The following is a 26,695-nucleotide window of genomic DNA, read 5'->3' as shown; positions in this document are numbered from 1 at the left end:
CGGTCACGCGCACGCACGCTCGTGCGCCCGTTCCCTGAGAACCCGGAAGTGCGAGGGAGAGGCGAGCCACGTGGGTGGAGCTGGAGCGCAGCTCGCATGGGGGAGTCTATCCCGCTGGCAGCCCCGGTCCCGGTGGAACAGGCGGTGCTGGAGACGTTCTTCTCTCACCTGGGTATCTTCTCTTACGACAAGGCCAAGGACAATGTGGAGAAGGAACGAGAGGCCAACAAGAGCGCGGGGGGCAGCTGGCTGTCGCTGCTGGCGGCCTTGGCCCACCTGGCCGCGGCAGAGAAGGTCTATCACAGCCTCACCTACCTGGGGCAGAAACTAGGTACCTCCGCCCCGACCCCCGTGCCCCTTCAGGAAGGAAAGGGAGTATATTCCCCCATCGGCAGTGGCTTGGGTTTCCTGTCTCTGTCACTTAGCCGCAGGCTCAACTCCGCACTCCCAGGTCTCCTCCCACCGATCCCGTCCTTCCCTCGGCTTCCATAAACCCCGCCCACCGGCCTCCGCGGCAGATAGATTGGCCGCCGGGGTGGATGTTGTTTGCAGGGCTGTGCTTCAAACCGATGGCTGTATCCATTTTGCTCATGCATGGATTGGTGCCGTAAATGAGAAGTTAAACTTTGATGTCCTCGCTCTCTAACCAGTGACACTGCGGCGAGAGGAGCAAAACTTGGCAATACAACCTAGTTAGAATTCATGAACACTATTGTCTGGCTTCTTAAGGCCCTAGAGAGTTACAGATGGAGTCCTACCCCCTCTTCGTAGCCACAATAAATATCTAATGAATGAACAGAAAAATGAATGCTGGACAGGAAAGGCAAGAAATATGACTAACACTAACAAGAGGGGCCTTACAGGGAAAATGGTAAACACTCTTATCATCCCATGATAAATCTTGCCCCTGAAAATAAGATGCAGGAGCTGATTAAGCTGATTTTCACGAGTAGAAACAATTAGTATGAGTAAATCAGAAGGAAATAATATATGTGAAAGCCAAGGGCTATACATACGAAGTATTACTACTTATAATTACCAATATTATGAATCCCAGAGCTTTTAGAGTTGTTTTAGTACTTTGGCGTATTTTAGACCCTTTAATATCAGAGGCACAGGGTCTGGTATGAATGAAGGACACATAACAGTATAAAATAGAAGTGTACAATTGAGAGCAGATTCCAGTTTGAGTTTCTCCCCCCAGTTTCCTTATATAGCCTGAAGGTGACCATGTACATCTTGCTTTCAGTAAACACTCAAGGGGCAGGGCTTTCTGAGATCTTGACTGTGCTTCAGCTTTTCAAACAATAACTTGTTATTTAGTGTGTTGACTTATTGGCAACAACTAGTCAGATAGTTTCACCTCGTGTATTTTTTCCTCCCTTACTTACAGTGGCACTTCTCAGAAATTTACAATTGCTCTTGCAGTGTTATAATTCCCCATCCTACAGATTGGCAAATTGTGTGCATGCAGTTGTGCGGGTAGGTGACAGAGCCTATACCAGAATACCTACCTTTGAACTGTCAGATTGTGTTTGTATCCAAATGATTTATAAAAATTGTAGATGTAGTATAATTTAGTTATATATTAAATAATTTACATATTATTATGTATATATGAAAATGGGGAGGATTCTGGCTGTAAAATTGAAGGTGGGTAATTTTCTTGCAGTTTTAGTGTTTTTAGATTCCCCCGCCTCATGAAGAATGGTGATTGATCCCAGTGCCATGTTTCTTAGGTTTTTTTCTTTTAGCTCACCTATGAGGATTTGATAACCTGTGGCCTCACTCCCCAGAAAAATATATATGTAATACAATTTTGCATGTAATCTGAAAGGGTTCAGTTGGATTTCCTAAAGCCTATGTATAGACCTCAGTTAAGATATCTACTCTAGTTTAAGTTGTATGTGCCTGGTTTTAGGTGCCTGGCTGTGCCTAAGAACATGCGCAAGGCCATCACTGTCTCTGACTTGGGTTCTCTGAAGTGGCTCTTATTATGTAAAGTGATTAGTTCTGCACAGACCCCAGCTTGGATGGGTGAGCCTGAGGGCTGTGCTTTGAAATTGATCCACGGAGCAATTTACACTGTGAAACATGCTCAGGCGCTGTTCAGGCTCCCAGCTGATCTGTCACTTCGGTGTGAATGTTCTGAAAATGGCATGTTTAATGCCACATGACTTACTCGCATGTACAGTAAATGTAGGTTCCAGATGTAAATTTTTAGCTTTGCAGTTACCTTACAGTTTTTTGATACTGGAATGTTTGTGATATCAACGTGCTTACAATATGACTTAATGATTATTGAGTTGACTCTCCATTTTCTTAAAAACTTGGGAAAATTTTTGTGTTGCCACTTAAAACAGTCCCATGTTCTTCAACTACTTTGCTATTTAGAACATTTATACGGTTTTCTTTAAAAAGCAAAACAAAAAGTTTATGTGTATTTTTTAAACAGTAGAAAGCACGGTTTTAAAAAGTGAGTCTTTTTGACCGCACTTTTGTGACTGGTGTTTATTGGAGACCTTGGCAGTGAATCCTGGTTATAGATGCAAGCGTGGGACTTTAGACAAAGAACAGACGTGACAGGGAGCCTTCTGTTCCTGTCTTGGCTCAGCTGAAAAACTTTGGGGCGAACCCTTATCTTGGAGCCCTCTCTTTACTTTGAGGGGAGAATATATCTATTTGGGGAAAGATCAGTGATTAAAATATGCTGACTCAGTACCGCAGAGGACTTTAGAAGGTCATACTTTTCTCCCCTTTGTTTCATTGCTGGAGAGTTTCCTCAACATCTGGTGGCTGGAAGATACCATGGTAGAAAATGACTTAACTTGAGAACTGATGTTTTAAGATTATCATTAGCAAGAAGTTGTGGAATAAAATATTCAATTAGAAGTGCAAAACTTTAATATACTCATTCCTTGAAATTTCATGATGTGAGATAGACTGTTGAAATCTTGAAAAATAATGAGCATTCATAAAACGAGACTCCCATGGAAACAATTCAAAATAATCATATTTTGTAAATTCAAAAAACTGAGACAAGAAGTCTGGTGTCTCTGATTCCTTATTTCCCAGCATGAAGGAAGGCCACTCCCCATTGGATATTCGTAACCAGGGTAGTCACCAAGTAGGCTTGTGCTCCTGAGAGCTTTGAGAAGAGAGACATGTTTAAAACAAATGCGTTGGTGGTCTCTCCCTTCCTTAAAGTGTCAGGTAACTTGGTTTCACATAGTAGTAATGGATGTTTATTGATAAGCTTTAAAAGGTATTCTTTATATTTATATGGTGTTTCCACGCCCCCAGGTAAGGGTAATCTAATGAAGGAAGGTATCCCTTTTTCACCCAGAGTTAAAATTTTCACCAAGTTCACCTTGTTTAACAGCGGAAGTGAGTACACAATTAAGGTCACCTAGCTAGCTATCAAATAGGTAGCTATTCTTTTTACAGTACTTGAAACTCCCAATTTACCACAGAGTTGCAGAAGCCCAACCCTGTAGTATTGAGAGATTCTTATATCAGTTATAAATGGAAGGGGAAGGGATTAGCAGTATTGATTGCGTGCTTTGCTCCAGGCGTGTTACATACCAAATGTTATTTCATTGTGTCTTTTTAGTTTCATGTTAAAACAACAACTAAGGCTCAAAGTGGCTAAGGTTAAGTCCTGTGCACATCACACAGCTTGTAAATTTGGAAGCTGGGATTTGGAACCAAGTCTTTCAGTCTTCCAGAGCTTTTAAATTTTACTTAGTACTCTTGCTACCTTCGTAACCTCAGAGACTTTGTCTTAGATCTGGGCACAGAGGTCCATTTATTTCATACCATCACTTTACAAAATCTGCAAAGCTAGACTTAATATGGGTGGAGAGGAAAGGCAAACCTTCCAGGATACAGTCTTGTATGGGATGTTGTTGTCAGGGTCAATCCACCTGTACCATATGGTTTTTCCTGCTATTAGTAGGAGAAATGATGTGAATGCTAGTCAGTCTGGGCAGTATATTGGAGAAAACACTTTTTCAGTATCAGCAGTTTGCCTGTGAAATCAGTAGTAGTAGGGTGACCAACCCTATAGGTTTGCCCGGAGTTGAGGGGGTTTTCAGGACATGGGACTAAGGGTTTCCTGAGAAGCTAGCCCTTCAGTACTAAAACCTGGAAAGTCATGGGTAAACTGGGACAAGGTGGCTGCCATAGTGGTAAGGGATATAAGATTCATTTCTTGAAATACAAACTGGGCAATGAATTGTGAAATGTTTCATTCATTAAGAGGACATTTTACAAATGCCTTGATAAGTAATTTATACTCCTAATTGGTATGTTTAGAATAGTAACTCATTCATTAAAGCATTCTGTGAATACCAACAGAAAATTTAAAATGTCATTCATTTCTGAGATTTTTATATATTCCTAAGAATTACTGTTTTAAACCTGCCCTGTTTCTTTTTGTTCTCCTAATGTCTTACCTCTGACCTTTGGTGGGGTACAGAATTGCTTAAGAAAACATCTATGAAACTGGCCCCATAATTATTAGAAACATAGTTGATCATGTATTAATACAGAAGTAAAGAAATAATGTCTATGCCATTTGAACCTTTTTGGTTGTTGAAAAGAATGTATGTGGCCTTACTTTTTGCTGATTTCCTTTGGAACTCCTGAGTTACAACATGAGTTACAGCAGTAGTTATTTATAATTGCTTCCTACTGTTTTTTTTTTTTCTCTATTTTCTTTTCTTTCTTTCTTTATTTTTGGCTGCTTTGGGTCTTCGTTGCTGCGCGTGGGCTTTCTCTAGTTGCGGTGAGCGGGGGCTATTCTTCGATGCGGTGTGCGGGCTTCTCATTGCAGTGGCTTCTCTTGTTGCGGAGCATGGGCTCTAGGCGCGTGGGCTTCAGTAGTTGTGGCACGTGGGCTCAGTAGTTGTGGCCCGCAGGCTCTACAGCGCAGGCTCAGTAGCTGTGGCACATGGGCTTAGTTGGTCCACAGCATGTGGGATCTTCCCGGACCAGAGATCAAACCCATGTCCCCTGCGTTAGCAGCTGGATTCTTAACCACTGCGCCACCAGGGAAGTCCCACTTCCTACTCTTAATAATTCACAATATGGTGCTTATTATGATATAACCTATAGTGTCAGCCTTGTTAAGAGCACTAACAGTCACTTTGTTCCCATAGGATCCCAGTAGTCTGTGTTTTCCATTTTCTCATAGCTTGAAAGGAAAAATGCAACTCCAAAGCAGAAATAAAATTTTCTGATTTACCAGGAATAACAACAGTGTTTCATAATTGGGTGTTCTCTTTTCTTTTAAATATGTTTATGTGGAAGGAGGGCTTTTTAGATCCAGGTTGATGTCACTTGCTAGGTTAATCATCCTCTGAATTAGATCTGAATCCTCATTGAAGTGGGCTGGGGAAATATTGGCGCATGGGTAAGGAAATTTTATTTTTGAATTTTATTTTATTTGTTTTTTTATACAGCAGGTTCTTATTAGTTATTCATTTTATACATGTTAGTGTATATATGTCAATCCCAATCTCCCAGTTCATCACACCACCCCCGCCACTTTCCCCCCTTGGTGTCCATACGTTTGTTCTCTACATCTGTGACTCAATTTCTGCCCTGCAAACCGGTTCATCTGTACCATTTTTCTAGGTTCCACATATATGCGTTAATATACGATATTTGTTTTTCTCTTTCTGACTTACTTCAGTCTGTATGACGGTCTCTAGATCCATCCACGTCTCTACAAATGACCCAATTTTGTTCCTTTTCACGGCTGAGTAATATTCCATCGTATATATATATATCACATCTTCTTTATCCATTCGTCTGTCGATGGGCATTTAGGTTGCTTCCATGTCCTGGCTATTGTAAATAGTGCTGCAATGAACATTGGAGTGCATGTATCTTTTTGAATTATGGTGTTCTCTGGGTATATGCGCAGTAGTGGGATTACTGGGTTATATGGTAGTTCTATTTTTTATTTTTTAAGGAACCTCCACACTGTTCTCCATAGTGGCTGTATCAGTTTACAATCCCATGAACAGTGCAAGAAGGTTCCCTTTTCTCCACACCCTCTCCAGCATTTGTTGTTTGTAGATTTTCTGATGATGCCCATTCTAACTGGTGTGAGGTGATACCTCATTGTAGTTTTTTTTTTTAAATTATTTATTTATTTATTTATTTATGGCTGTGTTGAGTCTTCGTTTCTGTGTGAGGGCTTTCTCTAGTTGCGGCAAGTGGGGGCCACTCTTCATCGCAGTGCGTGGGCCTCTCACTATCGCGGCCTCTCTTGTTGCGGAGCACAGGCTCCAGACGCGCAGGCTCAGTAATTGTGGCTCACGGGCCTAGTTGCTCCGCGGCATGTGGCATCTTCCCAGACCAGGGCTTGAACCCATGTCCCCTGCATTGGCAGGCAGATTCTCAACTACTGTGCCACCAGGGAAGCCCCTCATTGTAGTTTTGATTTGCATTTCTCTAATAATTAGTGATATTGAGCGGCTTTTCATGTGCTTCTTGGCCATCTGTATGTCTTCTTTGGAGAAATGTCTATTTAGGTCTTCTGCCCATTTTTGGATTGGGTTGTTTGTTTTTTTAATATTGAGCTGCATGAGCTGTTTATATATTTTGGAGATTAGTGCTTTGTCCATTGATACATTTGCAAATACTTTCTCCCATTCTGAGAGTTGTCTGTTCGTCTTGTTTGTAGTTTCCTTTGCTTTGCAAAAGCTTTTAAGTTTCATTAGGTCCCATTTCTTATTTTTGTTTTTATTTCCATTACTCTACGAGGTGGATTAAAAAAGATCTTGCTGTGATTTATGTCAGAGAGTGTTCTTCCTATGTTTTCCTCTAAGAGTTTTATAGTGTCCGATCTTACATTTAGGTCTCTAATCCATTTTGAGTTTATTTTTGTGTATGGTGTTAAGGAGTGTTCTAATATCATTCTTTTACATTTGCTGTCCAGTTTTCCCAGCACCACTTATTGAAGAGACTGTCATTTCTCTATTGTATATCCTTGCCTCCTTTGTCATAGATTAGTTGACCATAGGTGTGTGGGTTTATCTCTGGGCTTTCTGTCCTGTCCCATTGATCTGTATTTCTGTTTTTGTGCCAGTACCATACTGGCTTGATTACTGTAGCTTTGTAGTATAGTCTGAAGTCAGGGAGTCTGATTCCTCCAGCTCCATTTTTTTCCCTCAAGACTGCTTTGGCTATTCGGGGTCTTTTGTGTCTCCATACAAATTTTAGGAATTTTTGTTGTAGTTCTGTATAGAATGCCATTGGTAATTTGATAGGGATTGCATTGATCTGTATAGATTGCTTTGGGTAATATAGACATTTTCACAATGCTGATTCTTCCAATCCAAGAACATGGTATATCTCTCCATCTGTTTGTATCATCTTTAATTTCTTTCATCAGTGTCTTATAGTTTTCTGCATACAGGTCTTTTGTCTCCCTAGGTAGGTTTATTCCTAGGTATTTTATTCTTTTTGTTGCAGTGGTAAATGGGAGTGTTTCCTTAATTTCTCTTTCAGATTTTTCATCATTAGTGCATAGGAATGCAAGAGATTTCTGTGCATTAATTTTGTATTCTGCAACTTTACCAAATTCATTGATTAGCTCTAGTAGTTTTCTGGTGGCATCTTTAGAATTCTCTATATATAGTATCATGTCATCTGCAAACAGTGACAGTTTTACTTCTTCTTTTCCAATTTGTATTCCTTTTATTTCTTTTTCTTTTCTGATTGCCATGGCTAGGACTTTAAAAACTATGTTGAATAATAGTGGTAAGAGTGGACATCCTTGTTTTCTTCCTGATCTTAGAGGAAATGCTTTCAGTTTTTCACCATTGAGAATGATGTTTACTGTGGGTTTGTCATATATGGCCTTTATAATGTTGAGGTAGGTTCCCTCTATGCCCACTTTGTGGAGAGTTTTTATCATAAATGGGTGTTGAATTTTGTCAGAAGCTTTTTCTGCATCTATTGAGATGATCATATGGTTTTTATTCTTCAATTTGTTAATATGGTGTATCACATTGATTGATTTGCATATATTGAAGAATCCTTGCATCCCTGGGATAAATCCCACTTGATCATGGTGTATGATCCTTTTAATGTGTTGTTGGATTCTGTTTGCTAGTATTTTGTTGAGAATTTTTGCATCTATATTCATCAGAAATATTGGTCTGTAATTTTATTTTTTTGTAGTATCTTTGTCTGGTTTTGGTATCAGGGTGATGGTGGCCTCATAGAATGAGTTTGGGAGTGTTCCTTCCTCTGCAATTTTTTGGAAGAGTTTGAGAAGGATGGGTGTTAGCTCTTCTCTAAATGTTTGATAGAATTCACCTGTGAAGCCATCTGGTCCTGGACTTTTGTTTGTTGGAAGATTTTTAATCACAGTTTCAAATTCATTACTTGTGATTGGTCTGTTCATATTTTCTGTTTCTTCCTGGTTCAGTCTTGGAAGGTTATACCATTCTAAGAATTTGTCCATTTCTTCCAGGTTGTTCATTTTATTGGCATAGAGTTGCTTGTAGTAGTCTCTTCGGATGCTTTGTATTTCTGCAGTGTCTGTTGTAACTTCTCCATTTTCATTTCTAATTTTACTGAGTTCTCTCCCTCTTTTTCTTGATGAGTCTGGCTAATGGTTTATCAATTTTGTTTATCTTCTCAAAGAACCAGCTTTTAGTTTTATTGATCTTTGCTATTGTTTTCTTTGTTTCTATTTCATTTATTTCTGCTCTGATCTTTATGATTTCCTTCCTTCTACTAACTTCGGGTTTTGTTTGTTCTTCTTTCTCTAGTTCCTTTCGGTGTAAGGTTTGATTGTTTATTTGAGATGTTTGTTGTTTCTTGAGGTAAGATTGTATTGCTATAAACTTCCCTCTTAGAACTGCTTTTGCTGCATCCCATAGATTTTGGATCGTCATGTTTTCATTGTCATTTGTCTCTAGGTATTTTTGATTTCGTCTTTGATTTCTTCAGTGATCTCTTGGTTATTTAGTAACATATGGTTTAGCTTCCATGTGTTTGCATTTTTTACATTTTTTTCCCTGTAATTGATTTCTGATCTCATAGCATTGTGGGCAGAAAAGATGCTTGATATGATTTCATTTTTCTTAAATTTACTGAGGCTTGATTTGTGACCCAAGATGTGATCTATCCTGGAGAATGTTACGTGCGCACTTGAGAAGAATGTTTAATCTGCTATTTTTGGATGGAATGTCCTATAAATATCAATTAAATCTATCTGGTCTATTGTGTCATTTAAACTTGTGTTTCCTTATTAATTTTCTGTTTGTATGATCTGTCCGTTGATGTAAGTGAGGTGTTAAAGTCCCCCACTATTATTGTGTTACTGTCCATTTCCTCTTTTATAGCTGTTAGCAGTTGCCTTATGTATTGAGGTGCTCCTATGTTGGGTGCATATATATTTATAATTGTTATATCTTCTTCTTGGATTGATCCCTTGATCATTATGTAGTGTCCTTCCTCGTCTCTTGTAACATTCTTTATTTTAAAGTCTATTTTATCTGATATGAGTATTGCTACTCCAGCTTTCTTTTGATTTCCATTTGCATGGAATACCTTTTTCCATCCCCTCAGTTTCAGTCTGAAGTGGGTCTCTTGTAGACAGCATATATATGGGTCTTGTTTTTGTATCCATTCAGCAAGCCTGTGTCTTTTGGTTGGAGCATTTAATCCATTCACGTTTAAGGTAATTATCAATATGTATGTTCCTATGACCGTTTTCTTAATTGTTTTGGGTTTGTTTTTGTAGGTCCTTTTCTTCTCTTGTGTTTCCCACTTAGAGAAGTTCCTTTAGCATTTGTTGTAGAGCTGGTTTGGTGGTGCTGAATTCTCTTAGCTTTTGCTTGTCTGTAAAGCTTTTTTTTTTCTTTTTAAAATATTTATTTATTTATTTTATTTATGACTGTGTTGGGTCTTCATTTCTGTCCGAGGGCTTTCTCTAGTTGTGGCAAGTGGGGACCACTCTTCATCGCGGTGCACGGGCCTCTCATTATCGCGGCCTCTCTTGTTGTGGAGCACAGGCTCCAAACGCGCAGGCTCAGTAATTGTGGCTCACGGGCCTAGTTGCTCCGTGGCATGTGGGATCTTCCCAGACCAGGGCTTGAACCTGTGTCCCCTGCATTGGCAGGCAGATTCTCAACCACTGTGCCACCAGGGAAGCCCCCTGTAAAGCTTTTGATTTCTCCATCAAATCTAAATGAGATCCTTGCCGGTAGAGTAGTCTTGGTTGTAGGTTCTTCCCTTTCATCACTTTAAGTATATCATGTCAGTCTCTTCTGGCTTGTAGAGTTTCTGCTGAGAAATCAGCTGTTAACCTCATGGGAGTTCCCTTGTATGTTATTTGTCGTTTTTCCCTTGCTGCTGTCAATAATTTTTCTTTGTCTTTAATTTTTGCCACTTTGATTACTATGTGTCTCGGCGTGTTTCTCCTTGGGTTTATCCTGTATGGGACTCTCTGCACTTCCTGGACTTGGGTGGCTATTTCCTTTCCCATGTTAGGGAAGTTTTTGACTATAATCTCTTCAAATATTTTCTCTGGTCCTTTCTCTCTCTCTTCTCCTCTGGGACCCCTATAATGCGAATGTTGTTGCGTTTAATGTTGTCCCAGCGGTCTCTTAGGCTGTCTTCATTTCTTTTCATTCTTTTTTCTTTTTTTTTCTTTTTTCTTTTTTTTTTTAAACTTTGGGTTTATTTTATTTATTTATGGCTGTGTTGGGTCTTCGTTTCTGTGCGAGGGCTTTCTCTAGTTGTGGCAAGTGGGGGCCATTCTTCATCGCGGTGCACAGGCCTCTCATTATCGCGGCCTTGTTGCGGAGTGCAGGCTCCAGACGCGCAGGCTCAGTAATTGTGGCTCATGGGCCTAGTTACTCCGCGGCATGTGGGATCTTCCCAGACCAGGGTTCGAACTCGTGTCCCCTGCATTGGCAGGCAGACTCTCAACCACTGCGCCACCAGGGAAGCCCATTCTTTTTTTTTTCTTTATTCTGTTCCGCAGCAGTGAATTCCACCATTCTGTCTTCCAGGTCACTTATCCGTTCTTCTGCCTCAGTTATTCTGCTGTTGATTCCTTCTAGTGTAGTTTTCATTTCAGTTATTGTATTGGTCATCTCTGTTTGTTTGTTCTTTAATTTTTCTAGGTCTTTGTTAATCATTTCTTGCATCTTCTCAATCTTTGCCTCCATTCTTATTCCGAGGTCCTGGATCATCTTCACTATCATTATTCTGAATTCTTTTTCTGGAAGGTTGCCTATCTCCACTTCATTTAGTTGTTTTTCTGGGGTTTTATCTTGTTCCTTCATCTGGTATATAGCCCTTTGCCTTTTCATCTTGTCTATCTTTCTGTGAATGTGGTTTTTTTTCCACAGGCTGCAGGATTGTAGTTCTTCCTGCTTCTGCTGTCTGCCCTCTGGTGGTTGAGGGTATCTAAGAGGCTTGATGGGAGGCTCTGGTGGTGGGTAGAGTTGACTGTTGCTGTGGTGGTCAGAGCTCCATAAAACTTTATTCCACTTGACTGTTGATGAGTGGGGCTGGGTTCCCTCCCTGTTGGTTGTTTTGCCTGAGGTAACCCAGTACTGGAGCCTACCTGGGGTCTTTGGTGGGGCTAATGGCAGACTCTGGAGGGCTCACGCCAAGGAGTACTTCCCAGAACCTCCACTGCCAGTGTCCTTGTCCCCACGGCGGAACAGAGCCAGCCCCCACCTCTGCAGGAGACCCTCCAACAGTAGCAGGTAGGTTTGGTTCAGTCTCCCCCAGGGTCACTGCTCCTTCCCCTGGGTCCTGATGCGCACACTATTCCATGTGCGCCCTCCAAGAGTGGGGTCTCTCTTTCCCCCAGTCCTGTCGATGTCCTGCAATCAATTCCCACTAGGCTTCAAAGTCTGATTATCTAGGAATTCCTCCTCCCATTGCCGGACCCGCAGGTTAGAAAGCCTGACGTGGGGCTCAGAACCTTCACTCCAGTGGGTGGACTTCTGTGGTATAAGTATTCTCCAGTTTGTGAGTCACCCACGCAGCAGTTATGGGATTTGATTTTACTCTGATTGCGCCCCTCCTACCGTCTCACTGTGGCTTCTCCTCTGTCTTTGGACGTGGGGTATCCTCCTTGGTGAAGTCCAGTGTCTTCCTGTTGATGATTGTCCAGCAGCTAGTTGTGATTCTGGTGCTCTCGCAAGAGGGAGTGAGAGCATGTCCTTCTACTCCGCCATCTTGGTTAATCTCTGCACATTCCATTCTCGTTTTTCTGGGGTTTTATCTTGTTCCTTCATCTGGTACATAGCCCTCTGCCTTTTTATTTTGTCTATCTTTCTGTGAATGTGGTTTTTGTTCCGCAGGCTGCAGGATTGTAGTTCTTCTTGCTTCTGCTGTCTGCCCTCTGGTGGATGAGGCTATCTGAGAGGCTTGTGCAAGTTTCCTGATGGGAGGGACTGGTGGTGGGCAGAGCTGGCTGTTGCTCTGGTGAGCAGAACTCAGTAAAACTTTATTCCACTTGTCTGCTGATGGGTGGGGCTGGGTTCCCTCCCTGTTGGTTGTTTGGCCTGAGGCGACCCAACACTGGAGCCTACCTGGGCTCTTTGGTGGGGCTAATGGCGGACTCTGGGAGGGCTCACGCCAAGGAGGACTTCCCAGAACTTCTGCTGCCAGTGTTCTTGTCCTCACGGTGAGCCACAGCCACCCCCTGCCTCTGCAGGAGACCCTCCAACACTAGCAGGCAGGTCTGGTTCAGTCTCCTATGGGGTCACTGCTCCTTCCCCTGGGTCCCTATGCGCACACTACTTTGTGTGTGCCCTCCAAGAGTGGAGTCTCTGTTTCTCCCAGTCCTGTCGAAGTCCTGCAATCAAATCCCGCCAGCTTTCAAAATCTGATTCTCTAGGAATTCCTCCTCCCATTGCCAGACCCCCAGGTTGGGAAGCCTGACGTGGGGCTCAGAACCTTCACTCCAGTGGGTGGACTTCTGTGGTGTAAGTGTTGTCGTTTGTGAGTCACCCACGCAGCAGTTATGGGGTTTGATTTTATTGTGATTGTGCCCCTCCTACCATCTCACTGTGGCTTCTCCTTTGTCTTTGGATGTGGGGTATCTTTTTTGGTGAGTTCCAGTGTCTTCCTGTCGATGACTGTTCAGCAGTTAATTGTGATTCCGGTGTTCTCGCAGAGGGAGTGAGAGCATATCCTTCTAGTCCGCCATCTTGAACCAATCTCCTGGGTAAGGAAATTATACACAGGTCCACCGCTACACTGAGTTGTACCAGGCGTTAACTTACTCTACAGTGAAATTATGAATCACAAAATATTTAAATCCAAATCATAGAAGTCAGAGAACATGGTAGGTGAAAACTCATTGAACTCAGCAGTTTAGATTCTTTCCTTTTGGATGCTGAGAGGTGTTTTGTACTTCCAGTTTCTCTACCTTACCTATCATGTGCTTATATCATTTGTCTACCAGGGGGCCAGTCTTTCTTCAGCAGGAAGGACTCCATCCGCACCATCTATACTTCCCTGCATAATGAGCTGAAGAAGGTGGTGACTGGCCGTGGTGCCCTTGGGGGGACCGCACCTCACGTGGAAGAGCTCCTTTCCCACCTGTCAGAGCAGCTGTGCTTCTTTGTTCAGGCTCGGATGGAGATCGCAGACTTCTATGAGAAGATGTATACCCTCAGCACACAGAAGTTCATCAATGCCGAAGAGCTCGTTGGCCTTTTAGACACCATCCTCAAGAAATACAGCTCCAGGTCAGTGTAGGGGAGGAGGGAGGGAGGGACAGAATGTGGCAGCCTCACAATCCCACACAGAGTCTCAGGCTTCCCCACACCCCTGCAGAAATCTGTGATGGAATAACTGTGAAGGAGAAATAGCTGTATTACCTTTTATACACATTAATTAATCAACAGGTATACATTAGGCATCTTCTTTGGGCTTAGTTAACACCATACTGGATAGATGCTTCTCTGAGCAGTAGCAAAAGGTCGAGAATGAAGTAATCATTAAAAGTTGTATTGTAACTGGTTTTTTTGCTTATGAAAGAATTTACACAACAAGAGAATTGTATATCAAATAGTGTGACTTTTTAACAAACCACTATTCAAATAAATGTCCCTTTCAAAGTCATCACCTTGATGAGTTATCCACTTGATTCCTCTGATGGAGCCATTACTTAACATGTGTAGGGAACTCCTTTATAATTGCTTTCAGCACCTGTCGCATAGTTTTGATTTTGTCTTAAACTTCCTTGGTGGAGGCAGGCATCTGTGCTTTAGAGGAGGGCATGTTTTTTTGATAGTCAAAAAGATATTTGTAGCCAGTTTGATTTTTTTAAAAAAGATGTTGATCAACTGGAAAAATTTTTTTGAAGGAAATTGCTGCTTATAAAGTGAGACTGGTTATAAAGTATTGCTCACTGCCTGGCCCAAAAAGCAGTTTCAAAAGAATTTGAGTAGTGTTGTGAACATCATTGACTGTGAATGACTCAGTTTTATTTTTGGGTCCTTGGAGCCTGGCCTAGAGCCTTGCACATAGTAGGTGCTCAGTAATTTTATGATGAATTAAATGGAAAGTGATACTAATCATTAGAGAAATGCAAATCAGAACTACAATGAGGCATCACCTCACACCAGTCAGAATGGCCATCATCAAAAAATCTACCAACAATAAATGCTGGAGAGGGTGTGGAGAAAAGGGAGCCCTCTTGCACTTTTGGTGGGAATGTAAATTGATACAGCCACTATGGAGAACAGTGTGGAGGTTCCTTAAAAAACTAAAAATAGAACTACCATACGACCCAACAATCCCACTACTGGGCATATACCCTAAGAAAACCATAAGTCAAAAAGAGTCATGTACTACAATGTTCATTGCTCTATTTACAATAGTCAGGACATGGAAGCAACCTAAGTATCCATTGACAGATGAATGGATAAAGAAGATGTGGCACATATATACAATGGAATATTACTCAGCCATAAGAAGAAATGAAATTGAGTTGTTTGTAGTGAGGTGGATGGACCTAGAGTCTGTCATACAGACTGAAGTGAGTCAGAAAGAGAAAAACAAATACCGTATGCTAACACATGTATATGGAATCTAAAAAAAAAAGAAAAAAAAAAGGTCATGAAGAACCTAGGGGCAGGACGGGAATAAAGATGCAGACCTACTAGAGGATGGACTTGAGGATACGGAGAGGGTGAAGGGAAAGCTGGGACGAAGTGAGAGAGTGGGATGGACATATATACAGTACCAAATGTAAAACTGATAGCTAGTGGGAAGCAGCCACATAGCACAGGGAGATCAGCTCAGTGCTTTGTGGCCACATAGAGGGGTGGGATAGGGAGGGTGGGAGGGAGGGAGATGCAAGAGGGAAGAGATATGGGGATGTGTGTATATGTATAGCTGATTCACTTCGTTATAAAGCAGAAACTAACACACCATTGTAAAGCAATTATACTCCAATAAAGATGTTAAAAACAAAGAAAAAACAAAAAGAGTCATGCACCACAATGTTCATTGTAGCACTATTTACAATCGCCAGGACATGGAAGCCACCTAGGTGTCCATCGACAGATGAATGGATAAAGAAGATGTGGCACATATATACAATGGAGTATACTCATCCATAAAACGAAACGAAATTGAGTTATTTGTAGTGAGGTGGATGGACCTAGAGTCTGTCGTACAGAGTGAAGTAAGTCAGAAAGAGAAAAACAAATACCGTATGCTAATACATATATATGGAATGTAAAAATAAAATGGTTCTGATGGACCTAGGGGCAGGACAGGAATAATGACACAGATGTAGAGAATGGACTTGAGGACATGGGGAGGGGGAAGGGTAAGCTGGGACGAAGTGAGAGAGTAACATTGACATGTATACACTACCAAATGTAAAACAGATAGCTAGTGGGAAGCAGCCGCATAGCACAAGGAGATCAGCTTGGTGCTTTGTGACCACCTAGAGGGGTGGGATAGGGAGGGTGGGAGGGAGACGCAAGAGGGAGGAGATATGGGGACATATGTATATGTATAGCTGATTCACTTTGTTATACAGCAGAAACTAACACAACATTGTAAAGCAATTATACTCCAATAAAGATGTTTAAAAAAATTAAAATAAATAAATAAATGGAAAGTGATGACTTGAAGGATACCACTCCTTTGGAAATATGAGTTCAGATATGTTTGCTTAAAAAAGAAAGGCAGATATATTCATTTATATTCCCAAATTAAGCCTAATACTCATCTGATTAATGGACTGGGGGAAGTAGGCTACGTGGAGAGATTAAAAGAGACTTCACAGAGGAGGTAGAATCTGAGAAGACTTTTAAGGGCAGGTAGGATTTTGAAAGAAAAGGCAGGTAGAAAGCAAAGGTTCCTCCATATCTGTGACTCCACATCCAGAGATTCAAAGTATTGAATATATTACCTACTAAAATATGTTACCTCCTGAAATATATTACATACATGGGTTTGTAATATATTTTACATGTGTATATAAGTGGACCTGTGCAGTACAAACCCATGTTTGTCATTCAAGGGTCAGCTGTATTCTAAATTTTTATTTATTTTTAGTAGGTAATATATTAACATAGCTCAAAATTTATGAAGTACAAAAAAATGCAGTAGTGAAAGGTCTCCTTCTGCCCCTGTTCCTCAGCTACTTAATTTCTTTCCTAAGAGTCAATGAATATTAACAAGTTCTGTCATTCTCAAGAGATAGTCTATGCATATAAATAAACACATTTCCTTTTTTTAAACAAATTTTACATGTTTACAAATTTTTTTTATCTTTGGAAATATTCTTTTAAGTCTCCCTCAAATCTGATTAGTATATGTTTTCTTTTAATAAAATAATTTTTTTTAAACCAAAAACTACAGTACAATTGGAGATGTGATTCTCAAGAGGAAGAGATCTTATGTGGTGATTCCTAAATGCTAATGTGAAAGTGTTTTGCTGAACCATTTTGGGAGCTTAAGAAAAATACCCTTACCTGAGCCCTTCTTCTTTCCCAAGAGAGTAAGATTCAGTGATTTTGGGTTGGATGCCTATAAACCTGTCTGTTTTAAAAGTTCCCTGTGATACTGATACGTAAGTCTGCAAGAAAAATTGGATAAATAAGGAAAAGATGCCAACATTAGTATATACTGGTTATTGAACCTTACCAATGTGTGTGCAAGCGCCTGTGTGTATGTTGTGTCATAGTAATGAATGGTTATTACTATATAATTGTTTTTATTTTTATTTTATTAGATTTGTGACCTATCATCTTTGAACCTTCTTTGAAACATCCCACTTCTCAGAGGCCTGGGAATTTCTTCCATTGCAGTAGCAAAAGCCCAGGTTTCATTCTTGAAGATCTTAGGGCAGTACTTGGCAGTACCCCTTATCCTGCTGAGTGGATACTGATGGAGCTGGCTGTAAATCACATATGGTCAATAGGTGTTTTCAGCTATTGTCTCCATCCTCCACCAATGCTACCTTTGTCTACTTAATAGGGAATTAATGATCACAGACACATCCTAGCCTAAAAATCATCTACAGTAGAGGCTTTGGGTTAATTTGAACAGCATAAATTCTTTAGTTTAGAATTTCTGAAAAGTTGAAATTCTGTATACTATATTCATTTTCTTTGGGAAGTGAAATTATTTTAGATATAAATTAACATGATTTGCCCTTTGCTTTCAGAGATGAAGGGGAGTCATGTTTTGTTTTTCTCCTCTGGAAGCCAGGTGTGCTCAGAGTAGGATGGTGTTAAAGGTTTCCTCTTTTGGCAAACTTATTACATTATTAAGCAAATGTAAATTCTTGTTTAAGAATCACAGTCATTTGTGATGCTGCATTTCAAATTGAATAATTAACATTAATCATTTGAGTTTTCATTGTGTGCCCTTTAGAAATAAAAACATGGATTAACTCATGCAGGGTCAGGGTGTCTACTATTCCTTGAATACTTTTGAGGAGAAGTAGAACTTGGGTTTTTATTTCCAAGGAAGTATCAATGGAACATTTTTTGATTCAGTAGAATTTGTTTTGAATTTATTTACCTGTTTTGTACAGTGGACATAAAAGAAAATTCTGGCTAATCTTTCTATTTCGTGGTTAAAACAAAACTGGAAGATAGATTATAAATGCAATTTAATATATGCTCTCCTAAATCAAGAACTTTTAATTGAAGTATAGTTGATACACAGTATTATAAGTTTCAGGTGTACTGTATAGTGATTCACAATTTTTAAATGTTATACTCCATTTATAGTTATTATGAAATATTGGCTGTATTCCCTGTGTTGTATCATATATCCCTTTTTTTTTTTTTGGCCACGCCGCGCAGCATGCAGGATCCTAGTTCCCTGACCAGGGATCAAACCTGCGCCCCCTGCAGTAGAAGCACAGAGTCTTAACCACTGGACCGCCAGGGAAGTCCCATATATCCTTGTAGCTTATTTTAAGTATAATAGTTTGTACCTCTTAATCCTCTCCCCCTATATTGCCCCTCCCCCTTCCCTCTCCCCACTGGAAACTACTAGTTTTACAACATGATTTTTAAGAAATAATTTTTTTAAAAAGTCAGCAATTATTCATTCTAGACAGCTTTTAAAAATCCATCTGGTATAGCAATAATATTCTATTAAATGATTTTTATTTTTTAATCATAATTTTATAGCTAGGATTTAAAGAGCATTTTTTAAAAAACTGAGTTACATAAATTTCTGTTTGCATTTTAGGAAGCACATATTTTTTTATCTGAATGCTTCAAATGACAGAATTCTCACCAAGGGCAGAACAGTGATTTATTTAGTCTTTATGCCCTTTTGCCTTCAAAAAAAAGATTCATGATGATAAGACTGTTAATGAAACAGTTAGTTGCATGTGTGTAGTTCAACAAGGTTAACTGTTGCCCACTGAAAATTTCATAAGCAAAACCAGCAATAGTACGATTTCTGTAGGACGCGTTCTACTCTAGGTATTTGACTCGCCTAGATCTTAACAGTGGAGGCTCAAGGCTTTCTGTGATCTTGCCCCAGCCCAACTTTTCAAATTATCTAAGGCCCATCAAATGCCTTAAATTGCACTCAAACTCCTAGTAAAAAGGAAGCAGCTTCAAAGAGAAAACTTTGAGGATTTTAAGCAGAAACCAAAAAAACAGCCCATAATCTAATGTATTCCCCATAAGTATTTGCCATTTCCTACGTTGGTTCCTGTTACTTAGTTTGTTTAGAATGTCCTCCAATTTGTAGGGGAGGAAAAAATATCTTTTTCCTTTACTCTTCTAAGTATCTCAGCTGGGGGCCCTTTAACAAAAGACAGATTAACAAGAGAAAAGCATACAAATGTATTTTAATATAGGTTTTATGTGGCATGGAGCCTTCTAAGGAAATGAAGACCCAAAGAAGTTGTTAAACCTGTGTTTTTATGCTGGATTTGATGAAGAGTGAGAGTTGTGGAAAAATGTGCTAGGATGAAAAAGGGTATGAGCTAAGTGTACTAAACTGGGGGAAACAGCAAGGCCCGTTAGTTCAGATTTCTCTCTGTGACCTTACGTCTTTGGAGATAAGGATGCTCCTTTCCTCAGGGTACAGGGAGGGAACCTCTTACTTGAGGGTTTTATGATCTGCTTCAGGAGAGGGTCAGAAAGTCCTTCCTGCCTATGTCATTTCTCAAATTCATTCAGCTTAAAATAGTATACCAAGATGCCATATTTTGGGGTAGCGTGTTCTGAACTTCATCAAGTTCTATCATGTGTCAATTAGCTGTTGCCACAATTATTTTGTATAACAGACTACCCCCAAATCACACTTTCGGGCTTGCAGGTCTATTGGGAGTTGTCTGACGTAGGCTGGGCTTAACTGGGTAGCTCTGCTGAACACCATTGGTCTCATTGGTCTTGGCTTATTGCTGTGAGTTTTGGGCTTGGTCAGCTACACGTGTGTTCGTTCTGAGCCCAAGGTTAGAGGGGAAGCAGCTACCCAGTGATGACGCCCAACTGCCAAAGAACAAGCCCAATCAAGCTCATTTTAAGCCTTTGCTTGCATCAGATCTGTTAACATCCCTTTGGCCAAACAAAGCAAGTCACATAGCCCGATCCATGGCCCAGGGGTGGGAAAGTACACTCTACCTCTGGTGGGAGAGGCCGCAAAATCACACAGCAAAGGGTGTGGAATCAGGGGTGGTTAAGAATTGGGGCCAGAAATTTAAGCTCTCATCTTCACGTGGCTAAATCCTACCTGTTCTTTAAGCTTTATGACTCAACTGAAATCCTGTCTCCTCTATGGCCTGCACAATCTTTCAACCAAAAGGAATTGCTCCTTTTTCTAAACTGTTAGTTGATTTGTACCCCTCGTAAGAGATGTATTACTTCCTGCTTATATCCATTATAAATACCTCCTTCTACCAGGGGAGGTCCTGTAGGACAAACCTTTGGCTAATTCATCTTTATATCTTCAATGTAATTATATCTAAAAACTAGTAAAGTGATTGTTTTAAATGAGATTATGGATTTTTTAAATGTGGTGAAATATACATAACAAAATTTACTTTTTTAACCATTTTTAAATGTACAGTTTTTTGGGGTTTTTTTTGATTTTTTAAAATTTTATTGTTTTGTTGTAATAAAACATACATAATATAAAATTTATCACCTTAACCATTTTAAGTGTGCAGTTGAGTGGTATTAAGTACATTCACAGTGTTGTGCAACCATCACCACCATCCATTTCCAGAATTTTTTTTTAATCATCCAAACAGAAACTCTGTACCCATTCAGCAATAATGTCCTATTCTCCCCTCTACTCAGCCTCTGGTGACCTCTATTCTAATTTCTGTCCCTGTGAATTTGCCTCTTTGGTGTCTCTCATACAAGTGGAATCATGTGACATCAGTCCTCTTGTGTCAGGCTGATTTCACTTAGCATAATGTTTCCAAGGTTCATCCATGTTGTAGCATGCATCAGGACTTGGTGTTTTTTTTTAATGGCTGCATAACATTTTGTTGCTTAAGTGTACAGTTGTGTGACATTCATATATTCACATTGTACTACAGTTTTATTTAAAAAAATTTTTTTAACATCTTTATTGGAGTATAATTGCTTTACAATGGTGTGTTAGTTTCTGCTTTATAACAAAGTGAATCAGTTATACATATACATATGTTCCCATATCTCTTCCCTCTTGCGTCTCCCTCCCTCCCACCCTCCCTATACAGTTTTATTTTTAATTGGGCTTCTGACTTCTCACGTGCATGGGACCTGCATACTTGTTTTGGAAGGAACTCCTTGTTGGGGATTTGTGAAGGAGGGAGTGCGTGCTGGAGCTCCCTTCCTCTCTCTCTCTCTTTTTCTGTCTTTCTTTTTGGCTTTTTTTGGAGCAGATGTTCTCTGCAAATAGTTGTCAATTTATTCTGTATTCAGGCTCTTTCAATCTTGCTGCCATAGCTGAGGTGTACGTTTTTGGATTACAACAATTTAACAGACCCCACTACGGTGTGAGATGTGAATAGGTATGAGGCACAGAGTGGGAATGGGAAAATGATACAACATAATGCTAATCTCACAGAGTCTTGGCAGAATAACATTAGCGTGAATTTTTAGCTCTTCTTACGGATGAAAAGTAGCTTCGGCATTCACATTCATCCTAATAAATGTTGAACATTTAAACACTTTTCCGTATATGTATACGGAAGAGCTTGTGCAGAATTCTTTCTAAAGGTTTGTACAGAGAAGATAATTCATATTCTTTCAAGGAGAACATTGGAAATAAATGATGATTTCCAGCTGGAAGCAGAAAAATCACATCGAGTATTGTTATTTGTGGTAGAATGAAACCATTTTCTTCTTATTAACAGTCTTACTGTGGTCATAGCTCCTTGGCAGATTTTCATGATATCCATGATTGTAGAATCTCGTGATACTTAAGGCTCATTAAGTGTCAAGTTGCCTAAAGGCTAAGGTGGTAGGAGCATTTCTCAGAATGCAAAGATTCTGAGACATGCTATAGTGTGTGTGTGTGTGTGTGTGTGTGTGTGTGTGTGTGTGTGTGTTAGGCTTTCTTTTTTTACAAATTTATTTATTTATTTATTTTTGGCTGTGCTGGGTGCCTGCCACTGTGCGGGCCCTCTCCAGCTGTGGCGAGCGGGGGGCCACTCCTCGCTGCAGTGCGTGGGCCTCGCATTGCGGCGCCTCCCCCCACCGCGGAGCAGGGGCTCCAGGCGCACGGGCCTCAGTAGTTGTGGCTCATGGGCTCCAGGGCGCAGGCTCGTTAGCTGTGGCGCACGGGCTCAGCCACTCCGCAGCACGTGGGATCCTCCCAGACCAGAGCTTGAACCCATGTCCCCCGCATTGGCAGGAGGACCCCCAACCACTGTGCCACCAGGGAAGTCCCCTGTTAGGCTTTCTTAACGTTTACTTCGAAGCATGTAATGTTTGAAGAGTCCAAATTAGTTAATTAATTGAGTACATGAGCTAGAGGATTTGAGATCTGGTTTATCTTTCTGATTCTTTGAGTGTATTCTTAGACTACACCTCCCACCCATGTTTTAGCTTCCCTATCTTGAAGGATGTTGATTGTAAAATACCAGTAATAGAAAAAAAACAGTGTGTTATTTTTATGTGAATAACTACATCCTATTTATCACATGATAATCAGTTTCTATCATATAATATCCAACCTAGTTTGGGCTCTCTTAATCATAATCCCATTTGTTTAAATAGATTTTTAAAAACTCTAGATCTACTTGTGATGATTTTTTTTTCCTAATTGTTTAATTGATAACCAGGATTTTCCTCTTCAACCAGGGCCAAAACAGATGTGTAAGAATCTTCTGTCTCATTGACAGTGAAGCAATTAAATTACATGGGCTCAGGCCTGTAAATCATCTCCCATGGTGCCTGGGGCATACGATATGCTTGGGAAATGCTAGATCTTGCCCACACCTTTAAAATGGGGTCACTTGCTAAGATAATTCCTGAAACCTCTGCAGATGCTTTGGAACTTGAGGAAGAGTGTAAGGGCTTCATGTAGGCTCCTTGAGAAGGAGGTACATCAGGCCAGGCAGACACTGAAACTCCCTGGGCATTTCTCAGAAGAAAAAGATGAGGAAGAAAGCTCTAAGTGGTCCATACAGAAAGGACTCTCCTCATCCAGTCCTTTGCCACACTTGATATTAGCCAAAAGGCTGAGAAGCGATAACCATTCCATCTCATTGTTACAGAACTTCATTTAGGTCATAAACAACAGATTCAATGAGGCAGAAACTAGGATTCAAATCTTAACATAGTCAGTTACCACATTTACCGAGTTTCTACTACGTGCTGCATGTTTGAGAGATAAAGGAGCGAAGGAAGAATGTAGCTTTTACTTCCCCTCAGAAGGAGCTCAAAACAAGGGTGACCCTATGTCCCAGTTTGTCTGATAAGTTATACAATTAAGCTACAAAGGGGAAGACAGGTATTAAGAAACTAGAGGATATAATTAGAGGGCCTGACCTAGTCTGGAGGTGGACAAAGAAGACATTTTGAAGGAAGTGACTCTGAAGAGGAGACCTGAAGTAGCAGAAAGAAGTGTTGATGGAAAAGGCTCAGGCTCTCACTGGCCTCAGGGTCTTTGCACATGCCCTTTATCCCCTCTGCCTGGGAGAGAGGACCTTCCCACAGCCTGTCCCCTTCCCCCTCAATTTACTAGACAAGTGAAGTAGAAAATGTTTTACAAACGGCAGGTAGCAGTCCATGAGTCATAAAATTAAGTTAGTGAGTAGTAATCTAATTAAAATATATGTATTATTAAATATCAAGAGTACATTGTGCATAGTAAGGGTAAATGTGAAATTTTAAAACCTTTTATTTATTGGTGTATGCACTTCATCACAATATAAAGTGTATTTCTTACTGTAGATCATGGTCAAAATTTTTTAAAAACATTTTGTCTAGAACAAATAGAAATGAAATCGTGCTATTACCTTAACCTTCTCTGTGATACCATCGCATTTCTAGTTATTTAATGTATGGAGAAAGTGAGAAGAATGGGAATGTGGCTCAAGCTGAGGAGGGACCAGGTTATTCAAGGCCTCGCAAGCCTTTCTAAGGATTTTAGATTTTATCCTGAGATAAATGGAAAGTGGTTGAAGTATAAGATTTTTAAAATTTAGCCACGATTTTGTTTTTAACTGTGATTAAATATGAAAGGAATTTGAGAACTAGGAGTGAGTAAGGGCTTTCAGATGAATGTTCTAGTCCTTTATTTTTTAATTTTTTAATTTATTTATTTATTTTATTTTTATTATTTTTTTATTTTTAATGTTCTAGTCCTTTATTTTTTTATTTTTTTAATGTTCTAGTCCTTTATTTTTTTATTTTTTATTTTATTTTATTTAAATTTTTAAATTTGTTCTAGTCCTTTATTTTATTTTTTGGCGGTTTCTTTGCTGCACGTGGTCTTTCTTTAGTTGTGGCGAGCCGGGGCTACTCTTCGTTGCAGTGTGTGGGCTTCTCATTGCGGTGGCTTCTCTTGTTGTGGAGCACGGGCTCTAAGCGCGTGGGCTTCAGTAGTTGTGGCACGCAGGCTCAGTAGTTCTGGCTCTTGGGCTCTAGAGCGCAGGCTCAGTAGTTGTGGTGCATGGGCTTAGTTGCTCCGTGGCATGTGGGATCTTCCCGGACCAGGGCTCGAACCTGTGTCCCCTGCATTGGCAGGCGGATTCTTAACGACTGTGCCACCAGGGAAGCTCTATTCCTTTAATAAACATTTATGGATTGTATACTGTTTCAGTTGGTTTATAGTCTCTACTCTTATCTGCAAAATAGGTTTCATAATACCTTTTGGAGTTACTGTGAACATTAAATAAGTTGATATGTGTTATGTACACACTTAAGAGATGTTTTAGTGACCTTTTCTTTGCCTGTTTAGGACCACACCCTGAAAACAGATTGCCTTGTTTTGTCATACAATTCCCAGAATAAATAAAATGAGTTAAGAAAGATTTATAGTGGGAATTCGCTGGTGGTCCAGTGGCTAAGACTCAGTGCTTTCACTGCCGTGGGCCCGGGTTTGATCACTGGTCAGGGAACTAAGATCCCACAAGCCGTGAGGCGCGGCCAAAAACAAACAAACAAAACAAAACAAAAAACCCCAAGAAAGACTTATAGCTAATTCAGTTTCTCTGTATTTGAACAGAAGGTAGTGGCTATTCTCATTTTTTGTTTTTTTTTAACATCAGGCTATTTCCACGGGAGACTATGGTGCTGACATAATTCTGAGATGGCGAAATTATATCAGAATGACCTTTTAAATAAATCAACATGGAATCTTTCCATCTTTCCTTCCCCTGCCCCCAAACATAGTATTAGTCTGACCACATTGTTTGTGTTTTTTTGAGGATAGAAAGTGTCACTGCGGGGTCACATTTCCACTCATTTCTGTTAATTCCCCTTCCCCCTTTAGATTTCACCACCCCATCCTCAGTCCTCTGGAAAGCAGTTTCCAGCTGGAGGTCGACGTACTGAGTCATCTCCTGAAGGCCCAGGCTCAGGTCTCCGAGTGGAAGTTCCTCCCGTCTCTGGTTAACTTACACAGCGCTCACACCAAGCTGCAGACTTGGGGCCAGATCTTTGAAAAGCAACGGGAGACCAAGAAACATCTGTTTGGAGGGCAGTCCCAGAAGGCCATTCAGCCCCCACACCTTTTCCTTTGGCTGCTGAAACTCAAAAACATGCTTCTTGCCAAATTTAGCTTCTACTTTCACGAGGCACTGAGCCGACAAACGACTGCTTCAGAAATGAAAACGCTGACTGCAAAAGCCAACCCAGACCTCTTTGGAAAGATTTCCAGCTTCATCAGGAAATACGACGCTGCCAACGTGTCCTTAATCTTTGACAACCAGGGTTCCGAGAGCTTTCAGGGTCATGGCTACCACCACCCCCATTCCTACAGAGAGGCCCCAAAGGGCGTGGATCAGTATCCAGCCGTGGTATCTCTGCCCAGCGACAGGCCTGTCCTGCACTGGCCCAATGTCATCATGATCATGACAGACCGCACGTCCGACCTGAACAGCTTGGAGAAAGTGGTCCACTTCTATGATGACAAAGTTCAGAGCACCTACTTCCTTACCCGCCCAGAACCCCACTTTACCATTGTTGTCATTTTCGAGTCAAAGAAATCTGAAAGAGACTCCCACTTTATTTCCTTCCTTAGTGAGATCTCACTTGCCCTTAAGAACCCCAAGGTTTTTGCAAGTCTGAAACCTGGATCCAAAGGTTAGAAGGTGATTTGTGTGAAAGGTTTTCAAGACTGGAAATTGTGTTCTTAATTGCTCTAACCATCTACAGTGGTCTGTGATTAGAGTTTCCATCCACCTGTGCTGCTTTCAGATCTAAATTAAAGACACATCCTCCCTAATTGTGTTGCACCCTTTATAAGCAATTAAGGCCAGCTGAATACATAGCCAAAGAGTAAGCTAGGTGATCATGGCTGCCGGTCTCCGTGGTACAGCAAGGTACTTTCGGCATTTTCTCCTTTTTTCCTGTATTTCATGTAGATTAATATTTATTGGCCTTTGATTTTTCTTTCCAGATGTTTTATATTATTCTAAACGTTGTGTTCCAGTACAATTTCAAACGCCCTCTCCTTTCCCCCTCTTTCTGGATGAATAATTGGGATACGATATTAAATGGCTTTTTTAGAATCAAGGACTGTTTTCTAGCTC

General features: G+C 40.5%; 1 protein-coding gene across 2 annotated transcripts; it reads left to right on the top strand.

Annotated features, from left to right (window-relative positions):
• Nucleotides 1-96: 96 nt before the first annotated feature.
• Nucleotides 97-26,678, top strand: KICS2 (KICSTOR subunit 2; the record flags this gene model as incomplete). 2 transcript variants are annotated; one of them, XM_082351264.1, is made up of 3 exons in its annotated part: nucleotides 97-331; nucleotides 13,463-13,748; nucleotides 25,435-26,678. In XM_082351264.1, 3 exons carry the CDS (start codon nucleotides 97-99, stop codon nucleotides 26,249-26,251), a joined length of 1,338 nt encoding a protein of 445 aa, XP_082207390.1. In that variant the 3' UTR covers nucleotides 26,252-26,678. The 2 variants fall into 2 exon arrangements, with proteins under 2 accessions (XP_082207390.1, XP_082207391.1); XM_082351265.1 differs by lacking the exon at nucleotides 97-331 and adding an exon at nucleotides 11,908-13,222.
• Between the last annotated feature and the right edge of the window lie 17 nt (nucleotides 26,679-26,695).

Source organism: Balaenoptera borealis (genome assembly GCF_965194805.1).
Source record: "Balaenoptera borealis genome assembly, chromosome: 13".
Classification (NCBI taxonomy): domain Eukaryota; kingdom Metazoa; phylum Chordata; class Mammalia; order Artiodactyla; family Balaenopteridae; genus Balaenoptera; species Balaenoptera borealis.
Note: the sequence above shows the minus strand (reverse complement) of the source record. Positions and strands in the feature narration are given on the sequence as shown.